At 49.1% G+C, this 23,225-nt stretch overlaps 1 protein-coding gene across 1 annotated transcript in view; it reads right to left on the minus strand.

The window, feature by feature from the left end:
• Nucleotides 1–6,257: 6,257 nt before the first annotated feature.
• The window catches only part of Panx1 (pannexin 1), a 37,363-nt gene continuing 20,395 nt past the window's right edge, over nt 6,258–23,225 (minus strand). Inside the window, exons 2-5 of the mRNA XM_051155927.1 lie at nt 19,697–19,836; nt 9,526–9,746; nt 7,534–8,192; nt 6,258–6,430 (exon numbers count right to left, since the gene is read on the minus strand). Coding sequence (XP_051011884.1) covers nt 6,351–6,430; nt 7,534–8,192; nt 9,526–9,746; nt 19,697–19,836 — 1,100 coding nt within the window. The 3' untranslated portion in view covers nt 6,258–6,350. The remainder of the gene's footprint in view (nt 6,431–7,533; nt 8,193–9,525; nt 9,747–19,696; nt 19,837–23,225) is intronic.

Below are 23,225 nucleotides of genomic sequence, written 5' to 3' on the forward strand. Positions count from 1 at the left end.
TTGTTTCATTTCTTTTATGAGTGTGTGTCTGAGAAAAGGCACGTGGAAAACTTTAGAAATTGGCATTTGAAAGGGACGCTTTGATTGTCCTTGCTGACAGGCCTGCCTCCTCCTTTCCCCGAGGGGCCTACCTGCCCCATCTCCTCCACTACACAAAGAAACACCATCCACTGTTACTCTGCTTTGCTTTCAGGAAAGGCCTGCCAGAGCATGTGTGTTTTGGGGTGGGGGGCATAAGAAACAGAATGTGAACACTCATTAAATTTTCAATTCTACAGTTTAGCTGCTATAACTCAATTTTCATCTGGAAAAGCCCAGAGCCCTGTGCCCAAGTCAGCAGCCACCAACCCAGCTAGGCCCCTGGATGACAGGAAGGGGACTTCAAAGGGGAAACCTTTTTCTTGGATGGATGAATACTGAGAGCAGGCGTCCAGCACTTCCGCCTGCTGTGGTTGAGAGCTGTCCCCTATAGCCTCCTTTTGAACACATGGTTCTCTGCTGACTAGCCCACATAGGCTCCTTCTGAACACGTGGCCCCTGGCCCGCAGCGGTGTTTAGGGAGGTCATGTAAGTGACTTTGGGGAAGCGGGTCTTTACTGGAGGAAGCACATCACTACAGCCACATAGGCTCACCCCTCTCCCAATCCTGTTTCCCATTTGCAGATGAACTGTGATCAGCTGGATTCCTTCTCCTGCCTGTTGCGTCGAGGCAGGGGACTGGCTGCACGGGTCAGTGAGCACAAGCGTGAATGGGAGGCACTACGAGCAAGGAACCATACTGAGGAGTGTTTCAGAAAGGCTCTGGGTTGGTTAGGTTCTCGATCCTTCTGTGGAGGACGGGATCGGGGATGAGGGTGTGTACCTGGCTGCCTTAAACTGGGCAAAACAGAAGTGTAGTAGAGACAAGAGATTGGCCCAGGGAAGAGTTCACTTCTGATCCATGGTCCACTCCACACCTGGCGATCTGAGGCTTCGCAGTGGTCAGGTAAGTAAGGCCATTGGACTAGGACCAAAGCTGAAAGGCCATTAAGGAACGGCACACGTGGCTACCTCAGATAGGAGGGAGGGCCTGAGCCGTAGCTTGAAGAGATGAGCAGGTGGTAGAGCTGGCTAGGGTCTAGATAGCAGGTCCTCCAGCTCAGCTGCCATAGAATACCACCTGTCTCCTCATATTGACTGCACGCATGCTGTGAGACCCTGAGCTGAGGACCTGGCTAAGCTCTGTCCAAACTCCTGGTACAGAAAGCTGCAAGGTAAGCAACGGTGCGCTGGGCTGTTGAGCTCGCACTTATCTGTTACGGGCCAGAGAGAGTGACGGCACACGATCTGGATCCTGGCTGGGGACCTGGAAGCCGTTGCTTAGTACTTGCTGGGAACTCTACTAAGACTCCGCATGCTGTGGTTTATTAAACCTGCGAAGTGTATTAATTTCTATTGTGGAAGTGCTGTTCTCTTGCGCAGCGGTGAGCCGCTCGCCTCATGTCCATCTGCGCACAGCCCAAACAGCTCTCAACCAGACCACACAAGCCTGTGGGCCTCTCATCAAGGCCTTCCTTCACTTACTGCCAGATGGATGTTGACAAGCACCCTGGAAGCTCCCGAACCCCACGCATCACCAGACAGGGAGGAGCCTCAAGGCATTTTCAAGACTCATCCTCCACCACTCCTAAAGAAGTCGAGAAAGACCACGGCACCCTTCATCACTTAGAAAAGGTTTATTTAGGGAAACATCATAGCACAGAACTAAAGCACCATTCGCTGTTGTCTGCAGACACAGCAGCCTGTTTAGATGGATGTCAGGATGGTGTGGCCGAGCACCTCCCACGGAAGCACCAAGTTCGGCAGCATGGTAAGCTTTCAGACGGGTTCTTTCCAAGATGGTTTCCTGATACCATCATTTGTTCTCGTATTCTGTACTTTGTGGAATGAAACTACGGAAGGACTTAATGTTTATAGTGGTTCTTCATTGGCTCAGTATTTTTAGCAAATGACACAGAAAAAACAACATACATATTTTTTAAAAGGTTTCAGGAAAATTTAAGCATCAGAAATTTAACTTAGCTGGGCATAGTGGCCCATGCCTTTAATCCCAGCACTAGCAAGGCAGGGACAGATGCATCCTGAGACCAGCCTGGTCTACAGAGTAACTTCCAGAATAGCCAGGATTACACAGAGAAACCTTGTCTCAAAACAACACACACACACACACACACACACACACCAACACCACCAAAACAAAAACAAAAGAAGAAAAAAAAGAGAGAAATTTAACTTATACACAGAATAGCACTGAACTGAAAGCCACCAAACTGCAATTATGGTGTTTTTAAAAGGCCAACCTGTTATAAAGTGGAGCTGTTTGTGGCTGTTTTTCCACGCAACACTTGTCACACGGCAGATTCCTACTTTTCTCCTATGGTTGAGCAAGGAAAAAGTAACTTAAGGCATAAGAAACTTTGTACCTTTCAGGAACCAAAGAACAATTACTGATTAAAAACTGCATGCTTCAGTGACAATGTACGGCACACAGCTAAAAAGAGACCCAGAGATACAATATGTCTAATTTAATTCAGACAGGAAAACCAACTTGGAATTAGCACCTAGTATGTTCCACATTTGACACAATAGTGTCTTTGCCAATCTTCTAAAAGCGTTTTTTTTGCTGTTCTTGTGAGAAATAAGGACAAAATGCCAATGACTGCCCCCAAAGGAGCGGCTCCTCTCTCAGTGCCCGCTGACAAAACATTAATTGGTAATTGCACATTTTAATCACAGCTGCTTTAAGAGGTTTATTCTGCATTGCTGAGACCAGGACCTTAAAACTCCCACTTCCCTAGTCACTGAAAGACAACCTTGAACTTACGCTGCACTTGGAAAGTGATCATGACTCATTTGACACCAAAAGCTAAGAGTCGCAGTGCTCATGGGGACAGGCTGGCTGCACCAGCACTACTCCCTTCTACTGGCCGGTGGGACAAGCCTTCCTACCACCCTCGCTCCAGTGGACGACCACGTGCCTTTTAAATCGGATCCTAAATGCCAACAAACTAGGACTCCCTGCTGTCTGCCTTGATTGCCCACTCAACACGTGTTTACAGAGTGCCTGGTGCGTCTGGGCTGCTGATTGAGAGTTGGTGACACAGTGTTGAATCAAAACTCCTGACCTTTGCAGATCCCCCTGTGCTGCTCTGACACATTCGGATTAAACCGAGCAGAGTGTGTGGTCTGAAAAGTGCAGCCATCTGTCTTTCACAGGAAAAAAGCCATGGGGGCGAGGTCTTGGGAGGGAAAGATGTTTACACCTGCTAAAACATACATGCAAACTAGACCCACCCAAGGAGTCGGAGTGTCTAGCTCCTAATGGTGCCACTGGGAAGTTGGGTAATATTCTGTAAGTGGTATGCTGTGCCCGTCTTCTGCACACCCCAGAGACACAGAACAGGGAAGCAGATAGGAAGGTATTAGCCTCATGATGACGTCAGGGAAAACAACATCAATGCTGGTTGCCTATTCACTCCGGATGGGAGGCTGGCCACCTACCTCCCTGAGCCTGACCCTAGAGAAAATGAAGACAAGTAACAAAAAAAGCAGCCTTCTCTCAGTTAAGTAAATTACAGCCAAGTCTCGGGCAGACGGCAGCAGCTTTCTCAAGGGCAAGGTACACTCTGCTCAGTGTGGGGCTTGCTCTTTGGCAAGGGCAAACTTCAACAAAATGTGTCTCTGTGGCTTTAAAAATAGCCCCAGGCGGAGCTGAAGGGCCTCTATACTGTAGGCCTCTAAGTGGCCCTTGGTAAAACTGCAAATGTGCCAGAACACTGCTTCTAGAATGTTCTGTGCTAGGCCACACTCCTGTGTAGAGCTGGCTTGGGAGTGCCAGTAGTGCACAAGGGAAACAGTCATTCACCAAAGCTGGAAACAGGGTGAGCAATCCCAGAGTGGTCGCTTAGGATCTGCGTGTGTCTGTGCTAAAAGGAGGAGGTCCTTACAATAGCATTCCTCTCATCTCTAGACAAGTGCTCCAAGCCAGCAGGTCAGCAGAGGGAAGGGCTCATCTGCAGGCCCCAAAACGTCCCACTGGGCATCTGTATACCAGCACCTTGGAGCTATAAACTCAGCTGCACACCGTGTACCCCGCAGGCTTCTCCCTACGTCTTGGGAGGGAAGCAGAGAAGCCATCTAAGCGCAGCTGCTCAAAGCCGCAGGTACTGCGTTACCTAAACTCCACCCTCTCTAGAGAGGGTTTATGGCTGGAGCAGACTCCATAAGCCACCTGCTATGGAACTTGGGACAGGGAATGGGTGGGGGGGAAGGGGTGAGGGAGAAGAGGGAGAGATAGGACCATGCAACATGGCTCTTCCCAACACCCCAGGGGTTTTCTGCTTTCTGGAAGGGTCTTTCTTGTAGGTATTCTATCTTCTCTTAGTGCCCACCTGCCTTTGCTGGGTGTTGCTAGGCTCTGATGCCCTCAGTCTAGGGCCCGCCTGCTCAGATAAGCCACAGCCAGTACCAAGTGTAATGCCTGGGATGCCGTGGGATGCCATGGGATGCCTGGGATGCCATGGGATCGTCTTGGAGCTCAGGGTGAGAATGGGAGGGCCCCAAGCACACATTCTGACCAAAGGATTACACATGATTAGACTCAGGTAGCTCCTGATCTTCTAAAATAAAATATGGCTTTTTACTACCTCAAAGTGCATGTTAGGAGTATGCTACAAGAAAGATGAAACTTTTTTGGGGAAAAAAAAAAAACATATGCTAGAACAGTATTTTAAAGGTCATTTCAAAGTTAAAAAACATACACACGCTAGAGAATTGTAATGGATTGCCTCAGACATGGCAATGTAAAACTATAGAGAATCAGTTCCTTAGTTACCGTTTCTCAGCCATACCATAACGCAACAGGAAGGAACATGGAACAGCACCCTGCAAAGCACCCAGTGCACTGTTGACCCTCAGATGAGCTTTCCCATTTAGAAACACCATGAAATACAAGCAAAACCGCTTTCCTGCACATTCCCAAGGGCAGAGAGCCACCCATGTGACTTCTGACTTATCACCAAAAGGTAATTAGAATATGTAAACAGTTGTCCCTAAATTTGGCCAAAAGTAAACCAGGAGGTTCCTGAGGACTTTCATTTAAACAACATGCTAAAGAAGACACAAGAGACTAAAGAGCTTTCATATAAAGTGTGAAATATAACATGTTCATGTGGTCAGAATGGGACCAGGTTTTAGTGAGTTCTAAGTCAGTACACAAGTTTATAAAGTCAAGCTCGTGGCTCACACCTGTAATCCCGACACTTGGGAGGCTGAGGGGGACTGATGCCATTCTGAGGGCAGGCTGAGCTTTAACGGGAGATCATGTCACAAAAACAAAACAAAAATGCTTCTAAAGCAATATTTGTATCTGTTCTAACCACCCATGTGTACAATTTATTCTGCAATTCTTATCAATGCTAGAATGTTCTTTGCAAATGGCCTCCATTAAATAAATTAATGTGCAATTTAAAAAGTTGGGCTTAAATTTAATCTGCCTCCAAAGGAATGGCAGAGGTCACTGTTGTGTCAGCTCCGTGCTCTGCTCACACTGGGCAAAGTGCCTCTCACTGTGTTCTCTTAATGTGCCTAAGATGTCTTCACAGCATCTGTGAATAACCTCTCAACTCAGGGCTCCCACTGAAGCCTTCCTTCCGAGGCCACCGTGAGATGAGCTGACATACTTCAGACTCTGCCTCCTTGGCTGGATTCAGTTGGCACTGCCTCAGCCTGCTGTCCTGGCAGAGGGCAAAGGGCACCAAGCCGTGGTTAGAGGCCAACAATTAGCAGAGGCTGTGACAGCAGAGCTTGCGTGTACAAGAGCTGAGACACCAGGTCACACCCAATTCAGGACACTGCCACACACAGGCCAGCTTCGCTGGTAGGCCAGTGAATGCCTTCCTTGGTCAGCAGTCAGTAAGGGCACACAGAGGGTATTAATAATTATATCCTGTCACGTTTATTATTATCTCACAAAATAAAGTGTCCCCAAAGTGCTCGCTCTCTCGATCTCGAAGCTCATGTGTTACAACACTGTTAGGCCAGACTGGTACTTCTCTGAAGCTCTAGAAGGCTCTGTGCCCTTAACAGAACAGCCCTTCAGTGAGGACTTAGACTAAGCCCACTCACTCATTCCCATATTTTGTCTTGTGAGACATTCTGAGTCCATCCTTCCATGACGCCGTTGGCCATTATCAGAGACAGGGAGGACACACACCACATCGACACCAGAAACAGCTACTGCCAACCAGCTACGGCTCCAACAGGGGTACGTCACCACAGAAGACACAGGCTTGGCATCCACAAGTGACGCCTTAGCACGATGAATTCAGAAGTCTCTGGCGAGAGTTCTTCTCTTCACTGCGTGTGGTGGTCTCACTGCTCAGGTCCAAATCTGCCAAATGAAAGCCATTGTTTAGAAGGGAGGGATGAACAGCAGGGACGCTGGCTGTGAGGAGGGCGTCTCAGACACACTGTCTTCCCATGTCTGATCCTTAGTCTGAAGTCTTAAAAGTCAAACAGTGGCTTGGGGAGCAGCCAACCACTCTCTTTCTTATATACGGGGTCTGCACCACACGAGGGAACCGACACCTGCACAGTAAGCCCGGTCTAAAGCCCACAGCTCAGGAGCTCCTGGATTCCAGAGGACAACCTACTGCTGTTATTTTGCTAAATGGACATGTTGTCAAACTCCCTTCTAAATATTTGTGTTTATACTCACAGGCCAGTGTTGGCCTCAGCCTTGGCCAGAGAACCCCCCTTCGTAGTGGACAGCAGCCATTCAGAGACTCTGACCTGGCTAAAGTGCTGAGGGCTCAGCCCTAAACGGGACACCTATACTAACCCCCAGCCCCTAACTCAAGGCTCAGGGACTGTCCACGAAGAGGAAACAATGCTAACAGCAAGGGGAGTCGGGTGTGTGTATGTGTGTGTGTGTGTGTGTATGTAAAAGGCTGGCTTCCGATCAGTCATAAACTCACCGCAGCCATGGTCAGCTGCACAAGACAAAGCCGGCATGATCAGTCAGCATCCCGGCAGGCAGCACTAACTGAACACAGTGAGTCACAACAAAATAAAAAAGAACGGGAAGGCCAGCGTGGGATGTTCTGGGCGTACACATCATACACAGATATGGAGGAAGCTGGCTTATGATCTCGATACATAGTAAACACGTATGAAATTATCAAAGGATAAGTAGCAGAAACTAAAAAGAGGGAAGCCAAAGAACAGAGATGAGAGGCACAGACAGGGAGATACGACAAAGACGAGAGGAGTGCTAGAAACGACAGCAGTGGGGCACGAGACAGCAAACTAGACATGGAGCAAGAACGACCAGAGGAGGCTGAGAGGAAGAGAGGGAAAAAAGCACAGAGTCCTCCTCCTCGGCACAGCACCCACTTGTTTCCACACTCTTGTAGTCTCGGGCTCCCCCAGGACAACACTAGGGTGATAGTTCATGTGACAGGCAGGTGTGCCTGCCCAGAGAGCCAAGCCTACCTTTGAAGGCGGCTGTCTGGCCCGCCGGGTCCTCTTCCTTGGTCTCTAAGGACATGGAAACTTTTCCATCGATGACGTCCATCTTAATCATGCCCAGGTTGGTGAGGAGCAGCATGGGGTCGATGCCCTGCCCGTTGCTTTTAATGTTCTCCAGCACCTTGAGACACTTGTAGGACTTGAGCTCGCTTATGTTCTCTTCCAGAAAGAGGTTGTAGAGGCTCAGGTCGTTGTAGCCTTCCGACTTGAAGTGTAGAACATCGAAGGTGGGCAGGATTTCGTACACTTTGAGAACGTCCGTCTTCTGCCGGAAGGGGACAAAGAGCGTGTAGACGACCACGGGAGCCAGCAGAGCGTACACCATAAGGTTGATGAAGCTGAGCAGCTGGAAGATGCCCACAGCGATCAGCTTGCACTGGAAGTGGTTGGGGATGGTGGTGTCGTTTCTCAGGACGCCCGACTTGATGCTGCACAGAAACTCGTCCGAGAGCGAGGAGAGACTGAAGTAATAGCTCAGGTAGACGCACGCCAGCAGTATGACCACGAACGTCACCAGCCGGCAGCTAATATATTTCACAATTAAATGACTTGAGTTCTTCTTTGTTTTCAAGTACTGCTCCACGATTGGGTACTTGAAGTGGCTTTCAGATATTTCCCATAGACTGAAAAACAAAGAAATGAAAATAATTCAGATCCTGGCAGTCACACAGAGAGCTTCAAGCACACTGCCTCTCACTGTATTCCAGTGCTAGGGAATAAAACCATGTTTTAATACCTTTTTCCTTTTAACATTTTAAACACTTTAATTTTTATATAAGTACTTTGCCAGCATGTGTGCAGTGCCCTCAGGAGCCAGAAGAGGGTATTAGATCCCTTGGAACTGTAGTTGCAGACAACTGTAAGCCAACATGTGGATGTTGGGAACCAAAGTCAGGCCTCTACAGGAACATGCTTCTACCAGGGAGGGGTGAGGACACTCAGTGGATCCAAAGGGCACAGTTTGGGTTCCTGGCTCTCCCACAAGAGACTACAATATAGTGTTAATCTATTATCTAGAAATAAAAGAATGTAAAAAGGGGCAAATAAATGCATTTAGTTAACAGTGATGCACTCAAACACAATGCCTGAAATTAGGATGGCTAGTTGTATGTCAACTTGACACAAGCTAGAGTTATTTTACGAGGGAACCTTGATTGAGAAAAGGCTCCCTACCAGACTGGCCCGTGGATGAGCCTGTGTGGCATTTTCTTGACTGATGACTGGTGTGCAAGGCCCAGGTCACTGTGCAGGTCCACTCCTGGCCTGGTGATCAGGGTGCTGTAAAAAGCAGGCTGAAGCACCGTGTAAGAGCAAACCAATAAGCAGCGCGCCCCGGGGCTTGAGCTTCAGTTCCTGCCTTGAGGTTCCTGCCCTGCTTGGGTTCCTGCCCTGATTTCCTTCAATAACAAACTGTAATGTTGAAAAGAAAAAAAAAAAAACCCAAACAAATCCTTTCCCCTTCAAGTTGCTGTTGGCCATGATGTTTAATCACAGCAACAGAAACCCCAAGACAGAAATAGAGCTGGTATTCTTGGAAACAAGACACCTATTGGCATTATTGTTACTACCAGCAATGACAGAGGCAGGAGAGGAATATGAGAGGGCAGGGCCTCCGCCTATGGGGTCTACCTCTCTCTTCCTTTCTATATGCTTGGCAGCCTCAGGGTCCTCTGGGATTCCCCAGTTCGGAGATCAAAGTAAGCAAGCTACAAATGAGACTGTTGACCTGTCACTCCATGAGAACTGCTTTTCAAAGGATGAGACTGGACAGGGGGAGGAACACTGACCTGAGGACAGTGGGGTCTCAGGACAGCGGGGGTCCCCTGTCAGTTGGTGGTAGATACCCTACCTACCCCCTTCTCACTCTTGGCAGTCAGCACCTTGGGCCAGCACAGCAGGAGAAAGGGCAGGGAGGTGACCCTAGGGTGGCCATGGACAGGCCTCCGGGGCTGTTACCTTTGCCCCACATTCTCATTCACTCCCGGGGGTCCAGGCCCGTCCCTCAGGTCCAAGTCCCGAGCGCTCTTGGCAGCCTTGATGGCCCGGTTGTAGACTTTGTCGAGCTCTTCCATGATAAACTTCAGGTCTGAGCAGAGGTGTGGAGCCGCTGCGAAGCGCCAGAAGAGCGGGGGCAGGTACAGGAGGATGGCGAACAGCAGGAGGATGTAGGGGAAGAACTGAAAAGCAAAAGGCAGAGTGGTGGTCAGCACGCCCTGTCAGAGCCGCAAGAACAAGCCGCCGGCCGCCAGCTTGCTCGGAAGCTGCCCTGACTCTGCCGAGCTGCTCTTGCCCTCATCTCAGGAAGACATGACTGTGGCCACCAGCTTGCGGCCTGCCGATGACAGCTTTTATTGCTGTCTGACCCAGAGTTGGCACCTTTTCATTCGGTAGACATTAACTGAAGGAACTGGTGACAGCATGGAGCAAATAGTGCTTCCTTCTAATCACGAAAGAAGGAAGATGATAACTACATGCCCCATCCTACAGAAAGAGTCCTCATCAGAGCCCCAGTTGAGGAAAGGGTAAATGTCACAGCAGCCTTTGCTGGTTTTGGGTTTTTTGTTTTTTGTTTGTTTTGTTTCCTTTCATTTGTTCTGCTTTCAAGCTCTAGTTTTTTGTTGTTGTTGTTTTTGTTTTTTGTTTTGTTTTCTTCTTCTTTGGGGTTTGGGAAAATGCCAAAGGAACATTATGAAAAATTCTGGCTTCAGTGGTCTGGTATTATCCCATAAAGCACCTAAAACCTACAGGATGTGGAGGGAGGGAGGGAGGGAGGGGGCTCTCACAGCTGGAACAGACTACCATCACTCTACAGGACAGTGTTGTGTGCAGGGAAGCCTCACCACAGTAACAAAACTACAGTGAGACACCAGGAAAGGCGGATACACGGAGCAGGCTGGATGGGACTCGATGTCACAAGAGTAAAGCGTACCTGGAACACAGTCCAGCCGGAAGCTGGGGAGGACTACGGAAGATCGGCCTTGTGGCTTGCTTGCTCTATATTCATTCGACCCTTATCTATTGTTAGACAGATGAAACTGAAAGCCATGCTGTTTGCAACACTGAGATCGTGAAGCACTTTCTCTGGGAACCATAGGTGGCAGAAATATTTCCTTTTCCCCACTAATTTATTTATCAATCACTTTACAGTCTGATTACAACCTCTTCCCTCTCTTCCCAGTCCCACTTCCATACCCCCCTCCCTTCCTTCCTTTTTCCTCTGAGAAGGGGAGCCCCCCCCCCAGTGGGTACCAACGCACCCTGGCACATCAAGCTGTATCAAGACTAATTACATCCTCTCCCACTGAGGCCAGACAAGACAGCCCAACCAAGACTTGTGAAATATTTTTATGAGTCATGTTTGTTTTGAGGTTATTTGAATAACAGCATTTACCTCAGATTTCCCCTTAAAGTAGCAAGTGTACAGTCTGTCTAACACACCCAAGGAGTGTGGCATCTATCCCAGGAAACAGCAGAGCACAGTTCACTGCTAATTAGAAAAATGCTCTCCTAAATGTGCTCGTACCCTGGTTACCTCTGCAGGTATTGCTATAGCAATGCCTTGTTTGCTGGTTTTCCCTAGACCTAAACTCTCCCTCCCCCATCAGAAGTAAAAGGACCATTCTGCATGCTTCATGAAGGCAGTCCAATCAATTCAACCGAAATACAAGTCCAAAAAGCATTAAATTGTAGCCTTCACAACCCTTTGCCAGATTAAGAACGGGGAGACTCGCCAAGGTGTCTGCATGAGGGGAAAGCTTTGTTGCCAGCGCTGCCTGCTCCACACTAGGTCTGGGGTTCACATCACTCAAGGCTCTGATTGTACCCTTGGTACGACGTCCCAGTTGCCAGGACTGTGCTCTTCCCAACAGTGAGACCCTTCATGGAGAGCCAAGTAGCCATTCCAACTGCAACTCTCAGCCTATCTACTTTAAAATCTGTGTTGTTCCTAAAAGGAGTCATGGCTACGTGACCTCTGTATGGAAGGAGCCTGAGGTGACCTGGAACAACCTCCCCCCATGGTCCTGTTCTTCCTTCATTTAAGACAAGGACCCATGCAAGCAGCTAAACAATGCTCCCCAAGAATATGCCACCCGCCTTGCAGCACTGAATGCGAATGAGGACATGGATTCAGAAACATTCCTGACATGGTCTCTGTGCCAGGCAGTGCACAGGATGCTGGCCCCGCCACCCAGCCTACCCCACCAGTTCAAACAGCAGCATCTTCCCAAAGATAACATAGCTTAACAATTAGAAGTCAAAACGTTGCACCTGAAGTGAGCGACAGACAAGTTGGGAGCATCTCTGTGCTCCCTGTCCTCCTATACCCAGGGCCCCCTTGATCAGTACTGTTGGGGACAGTTTTGGGAGCTGGAAAAACACTTCAAGATGGAGCCATACCCTGACATCAAGGCCCAAAAGGTCCTGGCCACCAGACTCAACCCTTGAAGGAGGAACAAGTTGAGACTTGGTTCATCCGGCATTCTTTGGAAAAGGAGATGAGCCCTCCCTTTGCCCAAGTGCAGTGGCCTGCCCGGGTTGACACTGCTTCTGTGCTTCCCACGAGGCCCACTGCTGCCGGCCACTGAGCTGGAGACACAAGTTTGTCCCTTTCCATCAGTCCCTCGGAGTCCTGAACCAGCTGTGAGCACAACTGCTGACTCTCACAGCCCCATCGGGGCACTCCAACATACAGCATGACCCCCTTTCCAGCTCCCGGCTGCACCAAACTCATCAAAATGCTGGGTGCTTCTCAGAGACTCAGAGTCAATGCTTCAACACCTTCAACCAAGACAGATGAGATGGCATGGGACAGAAAGGGTGTGGCAGATGGCAGATGAAGCTGAGTCTCCCACCAGAGCTTCCTGTAGACCTTGCAGGGCCACACCCCACAGGCTGGAGGTTGTGTTTCCCAATCTTTTGACATCCTACCCCGCAGAGGTCACTGGTATCCCAGGCTAGTTATCAACTCAACATTGTAGCAGAGGATAACCCGGATCTGCTTACCTCCACTTCCCGAGGGCTGACTATAGGCCCGAATATTACCACGAGAAGAACCAGTTCCCGGGTTCTTTCCCTTTTCTTCTTGGTTTTTCGAAACAGGGTTTCTCTGTGTAGCCCTGGCTGTCCTGGAATCACTTTGTAGACCAGGCTGGCCTGGAACTCACAGTGATCCACCTGCCTCTGCCTCCCGAGTGCTGGGATTATAGGCGTGCACCACCATGCCTAGCTGGGTTCTTTTCCTTTTGGTCTTGTCTTCTGACATAGGATCTCACTGTGTAGCCCAGGCTAGCCAGGAATTGAGAGTCCATCTTGTCTCAGCCTCCTGGTGCTGAGCTTAACAGGTTTACACTGCTAGCTTTGTGACCTTTATCATTCATTTTGTGCCTATGAGTACTCTTGTTTTATTTTGTTTATTAGTGTTTCTCAAATTGCTTTTCAAATTTTTTAGGGAGTTAGGTCTGGAGTGGCAGATTGATAAGATGAAATTATTGATAAATAAAATTTTCTTTAAAAAACAAATCAAAACATGTGGTACACAGACACACATGAAGGCAAAAAGATATGAAATAAATAAGTTAAAGAATGGGGGGAACCCAAGAAACTATGAGTTTGAAAGTGTTTGGAAATACAGTCTTGGAAGATATAGTTAGCTCTAGTGAGGCCATATAAAGTAGAGATAAGGCAGAAACAGATGGCAGGTAAAGACAGACCGTAGGATGGTGTCTAGGACAGATGAAGGCAAAGACTGGAGACCTCCGGCTACCATCTGAGGACCAGGCGTGTGCCAGCATCCCCTCTCATCTCTGTCAGTACTTCCCTCCCCTTAGACTGACTCCACGGATCAAGGAGAGAATGGGTCCCTACAGTGGAGTTTGCTCTGGTCTGTGGTGGTTTTCACAGAGGCTGCAGTACACCATATGCTGGCTAGCAAATAAAGGCCCAATTCCCACACTGTACACAGTAGGAAGCCACTGGTGGAGAAGGCGATCAAAACCACCTTGGCAAAACAACAAAGCAGTACAGCGAACACACAGAGACGGCAAGGCCGCTGCCGCAGAGGGCAGAAATGACGGAACGCATGACAGAGCTGCTCAGAGCGAGGGCACACATGTGCGATGGAATGACAGAAGCCCGAGGAGGATCACACAGAGAAGAGGGGAGCCGGAGGCAGACCTGAGCTGCTGCTAGCCAGGAAGACCCTGGTGGACATGTGCAGTAACAGCTGAGAGTCAAGGGGAGTCTGGCTTGTGATTCGGGACTGGGAAGCACCTAGGCAGCTGAAGGCAAGATCACAGTGGCGATCAACCCAGAGAATGGGGCAAGCCAGAGAGAGGACCCACACTGCAGGGTTAGGCAGAGAGTGAACACTGGAAAAGACAGGAAGGTCAAGATGTAAGAAATGGGCAAAACAAGATCATCTCGCACTTACGGAGGTGAAATACAAAAGTGTGAAGGGTGTCGGCCCTGGCTGTGGCATGTTCGGATGAAAACTCACTTAAAGCCAGGTCCAGATGTGGCAGCCTTCAGGTGACTTCCGAGCGGTGGGTAGCACCGGAGTTCTGGAGAAGCTGGCGAGCAGAATGTCTGCATGGAGAAAGGCAGGGCTGAGCCACATGCAAGGGGCTAGCCTGGTGAACTTGACACAACCCGGGGTCATCTAGAAGAGTCTCAGTGAGTGACCGTCTACACTGAGCAGACCCACGGGTGTGGCTGTGGGAAACTGCCCTCTGCTAACCAAGGTGGGAAAGCCTAGCTCACTGTGAGGAGCACTATTTCCTGGGTGGTTGGGGCTGTGCTTCTGAGCTGCAGGAGAGTGGAGAATCAAGCTGGGCACAGCAAGCAATGACCAAGCATGCTCTCTGCTGTGGCTGTGACATGGCCAGCTGTTTCAAATTCTTTACTCTGATTTCCCCACAATGGGGGGCTATAGCCTGCACACTGGCATGAACAAACCACGCCTCCTGTAAGCTGCTTTTTGTCCAGGTATTTTATCACAGCAACAGAAAGGAAACTAGAACAGACATTGACTTGAAAGTCCAAGTAGACATCTTCACAATGCCCAATGATGCTCAGGCCCACGCTGTTTGAGGAACAGCAGTCTAAATTAGCAGTGCCCATTCAGGGCTCCAAGCCAGGCCGGCAGCATCAGAATCTTGCAGGATTCTGAGGAAAAGCTACATTCATGACACTAACCCCAATGCCAAAAGTTCCACTCTAGCAAGAGTGGGTAGGGCTCAGGGCCCTGCGTTTGCACATATTCCAGATAATGACAGAGGCTTCTGGTGAGCCCTTCAATCAAGTATCTATGAATCTGCTTTAGAGAAATAGTTTGCTCACTTTAAGTATTTTTATTCTTATTTGTTTATTTTTTTCTTTTAAGAGCTCGGTTTCAAAGAAAAACCTGACTAATCTTTTGCCTGCATGAACACAAACAAGAGAACAGAGGTCAAGCAGTCCTAGAGCGCCCCCTGCTGGTCTCCTAGATGCATTCACATGCCCATCAAAAAACCAAAACAAAACCCTGCTTGTAGCACCCTAGGAAGCCACTGGCAGTGAAAGAAGTAGGAGTGAAATGCCAGAGGCACTGATGAGGGAAGTTGGGAGAACTACGCCACTGACAATCCCAGGTCCACAGTGGCAGTCACTTAAACTTTACACTGAAAAATGTCTTGGGGGGAGGGGGAGGAATCTGAGTCTCTTGGTTTTAACTGGCACTGAATTGAGACATGTGCAGCCGTAGTCACTGTGAGTGTGTGCCTGGAGAGTCAAGCTTGGCTGTACACAGGATGTGCAGGCTTGGAGGCTGCCAAGCGCCGAGGAGTGGGAGTTAGTGGACATTGAGCTTTGTGTGGGAGGACAGTAGCGATGGCTTCTGTAAGCTGAACAGTCACTGCAGTCACTGAAGCATTTGCCACAGAGACCCACTTAGCGATTTAAAAAGACTGTTCTGAGGAAAGGAGTTCTGTAACCTGAAATTCCCCCATTTCTTCTTCTATCTAAAACTATCCTTTAAGATTATTCTTTTGCACTGTTTTATTTATGTGTAAATTGTACCACTATAAAGCAGGTTTACTTTTTAAAAAGGTTTTACAGTAAACATATTTCTATATTTTATTTTTAGAAGGCAAAAACATTCAATGTGGGAAAATAGGAACTATGATTACCAATCTGTGCCCAACTCACAAAGCCACAATCTTTATTCCCATCTGGTCTGGCACAAGACACTTCCCTAGTTAGGAAATATCTTGGTTATATAGGACTTACTTTATTTTTAACTATGTGCATGTGTGTGACAGTGTGTATGCAGGTATATGTGGGTGCTATTAAGGCCAAAAGATGGGGTCAGATCCCCCAGAACAGGAGGTGCAGGTGGTTGTGAGCTGGCTGAGTGGGGTCTGGGAACCAGACTGAGGTCCTCTGAAGGGCAGAACATGTCTAACCACTGAGCCATCTTGATTTCTAAGCCCTGCTCATTTCTGGGACTGTCACAATCAAATCCCACACTCTGAATGGCTGAGAACACTCTGAGTCTTTTCTCTGACAGTTCTGTAGGCCACGATGCTCCCTCCAAGGGCCCAAAGGAGACCCTTCCTTGCCTCTCCTGGCTTTCTTGGCCTAGGATACAGGCCACCTTCCCTGCGAGTGTTCCCATGCTCTCTCCACTCTGTGTGTGTCTACGTCCACTTTTTCTCCTCACAGGAGGACACCTGCCATATTAGATGAGGGTCGCACCCGACTCTAGGATGGCTCCTCATAACTCACAGGCTATATCTATAACAGATCTGTTCAAATAAAGTCATATTCTAAGGTACACAGGGTTAAGATGACAAAATTCAACCCATGACATCACACCCATGGGTGTGCATCTTGGTCTCAGTCCCCCGCACCCTTGGCACCATTTGGCACAGGCTTCTGTGCTGACAAGCTGATATTTATAGTACAATCTGCTCTTTACTTCAACAGGACAGCTTTCTGTTTGTCTCTTCACCTCAGCTCTGTCTTCTGTGGGTCCCTCTTACCTCACCGACTCTCCATGCTAGTGCCCCTCAGCTTCTGTCACAGTTAGCCTGCAGTCACCTGGCCTGTGGGCATGCTGGTGGGGGCCCACTGTGGGCGGCACCATTCCCTGGGCCTGAGCGAGAGAGCCAGCCAGCAAACAGTGTTTCTTCACAATTCCTGCCCTGACTTCCTTCAGCGGCAGACTGTGACCTAGAAACGTAAGCCACATTGCTTTTGGTCAGTGTCTTATCACAGCAACAGAAGGGAACTAACACAGGTCCATCCCTGAATGGGCACCACCAATTTAGACTGGTGTCCCTCAAATAGCGTGGGCCTGCATATCAGTGGGCATTGCGGACATGTCTACTCGGACCTGCAATTCCATGTCTGTTTTTAGTTTTGTTTCTGTTGCTGCGATAAAATGCCTGGACAAAAAGCAGCTTACCGTGAAGGGGTTTACGTCAGCTCCTCAGACACCTGGAATGTGCCTCTCCCCTTCAGTATCACGAGGCATGCTATCCCAGCGGCTGGTCAACTGCTACCGCCACTACACAACTAAGCTTGAACACGGTGCTTGTCTCCCTGAGGGAGCCGCAACAGTTGACGGTGTAACTTTACTGACTGGCTGTCCACAGGAAGTTTGCTGACCCCCGGCACAGGCTCTCGATGTTTCCTTTCAAAATCCTATGGTGTCACTTTGGCTGCATGGCATCAAGTCCTGCTTGCTATTTGCACTCTCCCTGCTCAGAAACTCCTGCTTCCTCTTCTGTCCTGACCTGAGCCTTCCCTGAGCCTGGCTAGTGGTCTCCATCCCTCTCCTCCTACAGACTAGACACCCGCCCCCCTCCCCCCACCTCATGACTGGCTAGGCTTTTCCCGCCTCTCCCGCTACCACGCTACCAACACGAACCGGTTTGCAGGACCTAATTCTCAGAACCTAGTACAGTCTGCTCGGAAATACACAGCGGCTTCCTCAGGCCCAGCATTTTGCCATCTGCCTGCTTGGCAGTCACAGACCTTCATAACCTTGTCTCCATTCCAGCCTGCCGTGGCCACGCTGATCCTAACAGGACATGCATTGCCCCGGGGGAGTGGCTCTCACCCCTCCTAATGCTGTGATCTTTTAGTACAGTTTCTTCATGTTGTAATGATTCCCAATAAGATTATTTCACCGCCATATCATAACTGTAATTTTGCCACTGTCCTGAGTCGTAATAGAAATATCTGATATGTGACCCTCCTAACGGGGCCTCGACCCACAGGTTGAGAACCACTGCCCTAGGCAGTGCTTCGGTGTTTGTTGGTTTGGTCTCTTTAGTCTCTTCTCCAGTCTCTCATTCCAACTCACTCTTGGGACTCTCACACCACACAACCTCCCTGGACAAGACCTTCCCTCCCGTCACCATCCAGCTTGTTAGCTCTGTGTACAGGAAAGACACATTTTCTGAGAAGAAAAAGGTCAATTTTTTAAAAGCATCATTATTTCTTATATACATACTCACTCTTTACCCACAATCACCTGGCTGCCACCTCTCCACTAAACCCCTGTTGCCAGGAGCACCAAGGAATAACAACTCCAGGAAGCTGGACTCCACTCTGAGAGCAGCGGAGGGATTTAAGAGCTCACGGCTCTGTCTGCAAGCCTGACCCTTGGTTTCTGGGGAAATCACACTTCCCCCTTCCTGTCTCACTTTCTCATTATTCCCTTGCATGACTGTCTCACCAGGAGTGAACTCTTGAGAATCTGAGATATCATCTGGGGCCCGCTGCTGCTCAGACATCTTGGCATGAGGAGGACCCTCGGTTGACATCAGCTAAAAGAAGGCTTCCGGATCATGGAAGCCTCCCTTTGATTTGTCTGGTTCCCTGTGATGTCATGCATATTGCCACTCTCTGAGGGCACTCCACTGGTGGGGCTGATGGGGACCTCCTCTGGGCCTGCTGCTGTGTGTGGCTTTTCTCTGGGTCTCCCTCCATTGCGGTGTGGCTGGGGTGTGCCAAACACCCTGCATAAAGACACACATTCGAGGCTCTGGATGACGTGCCCTTCCTCCACAGAGGACTCAGCTTCACTTCTGGCAGGCAGGTGACCTAGAGACATCAATGCCCAAGTTGCCTCGTTCCCTGGCAGGGAAGTGATACAGACCAGGGCTGTAAGTCCTGGGAGGGAGCTCCTCACTTCCAAGGAAAGCCCAGCCAGGCTTGAATGCTGACCAGGCAGGCTCCTTCAGCTTCTGTCTCCAGTCCCTTGAGCCTGGCAAGAACTCTTCTCAGACACTCAGAGCCATCACAACAAATGAACTCAGTACCAGGCACAGCCACTCATCAGAGCAGGTCGCCAGAGACACGGCCACCTGCACCACTCTCTTGACTTGGAACTGGGAGTCTGCAGACCCGGGTTCTGTTTGTGCAACCTAGTCTATGACCCTGGCCTTGTCTCTCAAGGATGCCTTAGTGTCTCTTACGAAAAACATCTGGAAATTTTTTTCTCTGGGGTTTTTCTTGCTCCATCAGTCTCATAGCGGCTATCTTCCCTGCCAACAACTCTCATCTTAGGCAATCCCAGCCACAGTCTGAGGCTCAGCCAATGCCGATCTGGAGACTGGTTACAACTTGGCCCAAGATGTCACATCATCACTCACAGAGAGGACCTGAGATGTCACATCACCAGTCATAGAGAGGACCCAAGATGTCACATCATCAGTCATAGAGAGGACCCGAGATGTCACATCATCACTCACAGACAGACGCGGGATGTCACACCATTGCACCCAGGATGCACAGCCAGGCTTCTGGTGTGGGCTCCAGCAACACAGTGGCCAGAATCAACTCAACTACATCCGTCTTTACTTTTTCTGAATGACCCCATGTGTCACAGAGAGGCTCTGGCCAGCATTCTGTTGGGGGAACTAAGGACACAAAGGAAACAAAGGTGTACAAGATGCCTGTCACTGAAGAGCGCCCATTTCTTATGTGCTCCACACAGATGTTGGAAGCAGGCTCTGCTGAGGTTCCTCCTGTGTGGCCGACCACACACCTGTGCATGGCTGTGGCTGGCACGGCCTTCCCAGGCCTCCACTTCTCTATCCGTAGAGCAAGCACGGCAGGCGAGACAGTACCCCATTACCTTGTGCAGCCACAGTGGGAGGCTTCCAGACTCGCTTTGCAGGGAGCTCTTCTGTTGTACAGCTGCCCAGCAGTATGAATCCACAAAGGCGGCCTGCCGCCAGGAGAAAGAATTTGGGGAGAAGCAGCTTATCTGGGTACCTGGGGAGCAAAGCAGATAGTTCCAAATGAAAGAAGCAAGGGGGCGGGGGTTCGCTCTCTCCCACAACCTACACAGGGTGAGGATGCTGAGTGCCTGGGGTCTGCTGCTGTGTTTAAATCTCACTGTGCCACTCCGCTGGGTCACTTCACCTTCCAAAGCCTGGGTCCCTAACCTAGATGGCATCTGCATCAACACAGCACCTTGTGGTATGGACAAAAGAGAGAGGGAGGGAGGGAGGCAGCAAAGTGGTCTGTAGTACCTGCTTCTCATTCGTTGATCTGTCAGTGCCAGGAAGCAACGAGCTGCCTTTTCCAGCATTGCTTTAAAGACTAAAGCACATGTACCACTGTCTCTTCTACTCTATGGAAAGGGGGCAGAGACAGTGAGCTGGACCTCCCTATGCCCTAGGATAAATAGGCCTCCAACGGTCACCTTCCCCTGGGGAGGGGATGATCCGTACACTTGTACTAAGAAAAGGGAGCAGTCTGTGGTGTCAGGAGGGTAGACTTGGGAGGTGGTGACGGTGGGTGCATGGTAAAGGCCCTGAGCACCCTTCTTCTTCAGCAGGGTACTTGACGCCCAGATACCAAGAAACAGCTTCAGAGAGAGGCCTGGTTGGGATCATGCTGAAGTCACCAGCTACTGTAAAGCATCTTAGAGCAGAGACAGCTCTTGCCATCAGGGGAGGTTATTAAGTATGAGTTGGAATGGATAAGACACTTCTAGGTGCCCATGACCCCTTTATCCCATTAAACTCAAGACCTTGCAGTTTCTAAAGCAGTCAGGTGCATGGGTCTCCTCACACTCTTCCTGCACCATTGCCTACCAAGGCTTAAGTGTGCAGCTGCGATGGACAAGTGGGATGACTAGTCCCCAGGTTCTCCTAAATTTGCTGGTAAGCTACGTGCTTGGAAACATCTGTCCAAATACTCATGAAAACGGGCAGTGCTGTGAGGAGTCCAGGGAAGCCTGCCCGGCTCAGAACACTCCTTGGACACCAACTTCAGAGCACGCATGGCCAGCATTTATGAAGATTTGCCCTGAAGGAAACTGCTTCAAGCTCTATTTTGGGATTCGGGCATTTTCCCAATAACAATAGCAAAAACTCTTAAACAAGAAAGACATCTGGACATTTTATAGCAAATACTTTTCATAAGTGTCGTGGACCATCTCAGTCGGGTGTAGGTCCTTGGGGTCGGGAGTTTTCGAAGTGTCGGTGGGCAGAAGATAAGCGAGTGACAAACAGAACAACTCAGGGGAAGTATGAGTCTGAGTGTTTATTTTGCAGGAAAACTATTCAGGTTCTTATACACATATTGAAATGGGGATGTTTTTTATTGGTTAAATTTTTTCCTATACAATTCAAAATACAGGATGCAGTGTAATAACGTTGTCACTAATCTTGAACAATTATTCATACGTCATTAGATTGGTATCAATGCATATGCCCTCTTTATCAAAGGTCAATGTTCTCTCATTATGTCAAACATCTGTGAGTCAGGATGGTTTTTTTTTTTTTTTTTTTTTTTTTTTTGGTTTTGGTTTTGTTTTTTAGATCTTCCATCACTATCAGGAGTTTTCTTAAACACCTTATTTGTAAGTCATCATATAAACTATTCACTGGTGACTAATTCTTAGCTACATTTTTATTAATAAGTGGGATGGAACTTAGTGATAAACTTGTCTGAATGGCCCTTGGCTGCATTTTCAAGTTAAGGGTCACCTAGAAACACAGTTATGTCAGAAAAGTTCTTTGATAAGAAAAGTAAAAACAAAGGCAGAAAGAGAAACCAGCAGAAAAACAGGATGTTCCAAAACAGTGAGCGCTGTAATCAGCTGCTCCTGGCAGAAACATCAGACCTGTTTCCAGGAGGCTCTCCCTTGGGTAGGAGTCATAGCCTCGGGTTCTGTGGTAATGTTTGTCACACAGACTCCACTGGAGGGGTCGTGACACATAAGAGAAAGGAGGAAAGTGAGAGCTGAAGATTGAGTACACTCTGAGGTCCTAAGGAAACATTCCTGTCAAGAGCAGAGAGTGAGTGGGCAACTGGCACTTGCTGGACCCCACCTGTTCCATCAATTGTCACCTACTCTAAGACTCAGTCATGTGGAGAGAAACAGCCAATCTTCCCTTACCCTGGAGGGAACTAAAGCTCAAAGTGGTCCAGCCACCCTCCACCCCTTCTGCACATGCCGCTGGAGTCAGTTACTCCATCAACAGGAGTCTTTACTAGAGTCAGTTAGAGCAGCATGGCCTCAGCAGGCAGTTCCTCCACGTGGCCAGAAGTGGAAAGCTTTCCAGCAAGGGTTAAGAACATTCCAGCAAATGAAACCAATCAAGCCCCCAGTACTCAGTGTTTTCTGCCTAGGAACCGGAAAGTAATTCAAAGAAGCCAAAAGCCAAGCTGCAGCAGACACAGGACTGAGAAAAAGCTGGAGTAAAGAGAAGGCCGCCACAGGAGCAGCACTGGGTGGGCACCCAGCCATATCTTTCCCCTGGTCACAGTATGACATCAGGGTGGTCAGCCCTTGCTGTGGGCTGAGACGCTTGGGAGCTGGGTACTCGACAAAAGGGCCCCACAAGACCTCCAGTCAGACTCACTGGGTCCCCACCATTGTGTCAGTTGAAGGAATGCCTCTAGGGCATGGCAGTAGTGTTATGTTTACCGCTATGCACAATGCACATGTCATGATCCAGATACGAAATGTTCTGACAGGCTCATTGGTGGTACCATCTGCGGAAGTTCTGGGATTTTGTGAAGTAGGTCAGTCACTGGGTGCGCGTCTGTAGGATGCAACTGCTTCCCTGCCCCTTGCAGTCTCACTGCACTTCCTTCTGCCATGTTCCCGCGGCCAGCGGTCCAAGCCAAGCAGCCACGGACTGCACCTCTGAGACTATGAGCCAAAACATACCCATCCTCTTCAAGTTGTTCTGAGGGATCCGGGTCATTAATTCTTTTGTTTGAGAAAGAATTACTACAGCACACACAAGGAAAGTCAGGAGTTTCAGGTTTATGCCAAGAAGAAAGAGGAGGAGGAAGAGAAGGAGGAAGAAAAGGGAGAGGAAAAAAGAGGAAAAGGAAGAGGAAGAAGAGTGTAAAGAAGAGGAAGAGGAAGAAAACAAAAACAAAAACACTTTCTGGTTGCCATGTAGCTGGCAAAAGGCTGTCCGATCTTGAAGAGGAACTCTGTGCTTCCTGGGGCTTCATGAAAGACGTCTTATCTGCTACGCAGATGACCTGAGCCGCAGAGCTCTCCCGTCACCCTGCAAGTGCCTTCTCCCTGAGCGTGATCACACCTCTGCTTAGAGGGCAGCCATTCCCACTGCCTTGACACCGCAGCAGCACTAGCTAGCTTATTAAAACAAAACAAAGCAGACAAGCAAAAA

The sequence above is a fragment of the Acomys russatus genome, chromosome 14, assembly GCF_903995435.1.
Source record: "Acomys russatus chromosome 14, mAcoRus1.1, whole genome shotgun sequence".
NCBI classification, from domain to species: Eukaryota; Metazoa; Chordata; class Mammalia; order Rodentia; family Muridae; genus Acomys; species Acomys russatus.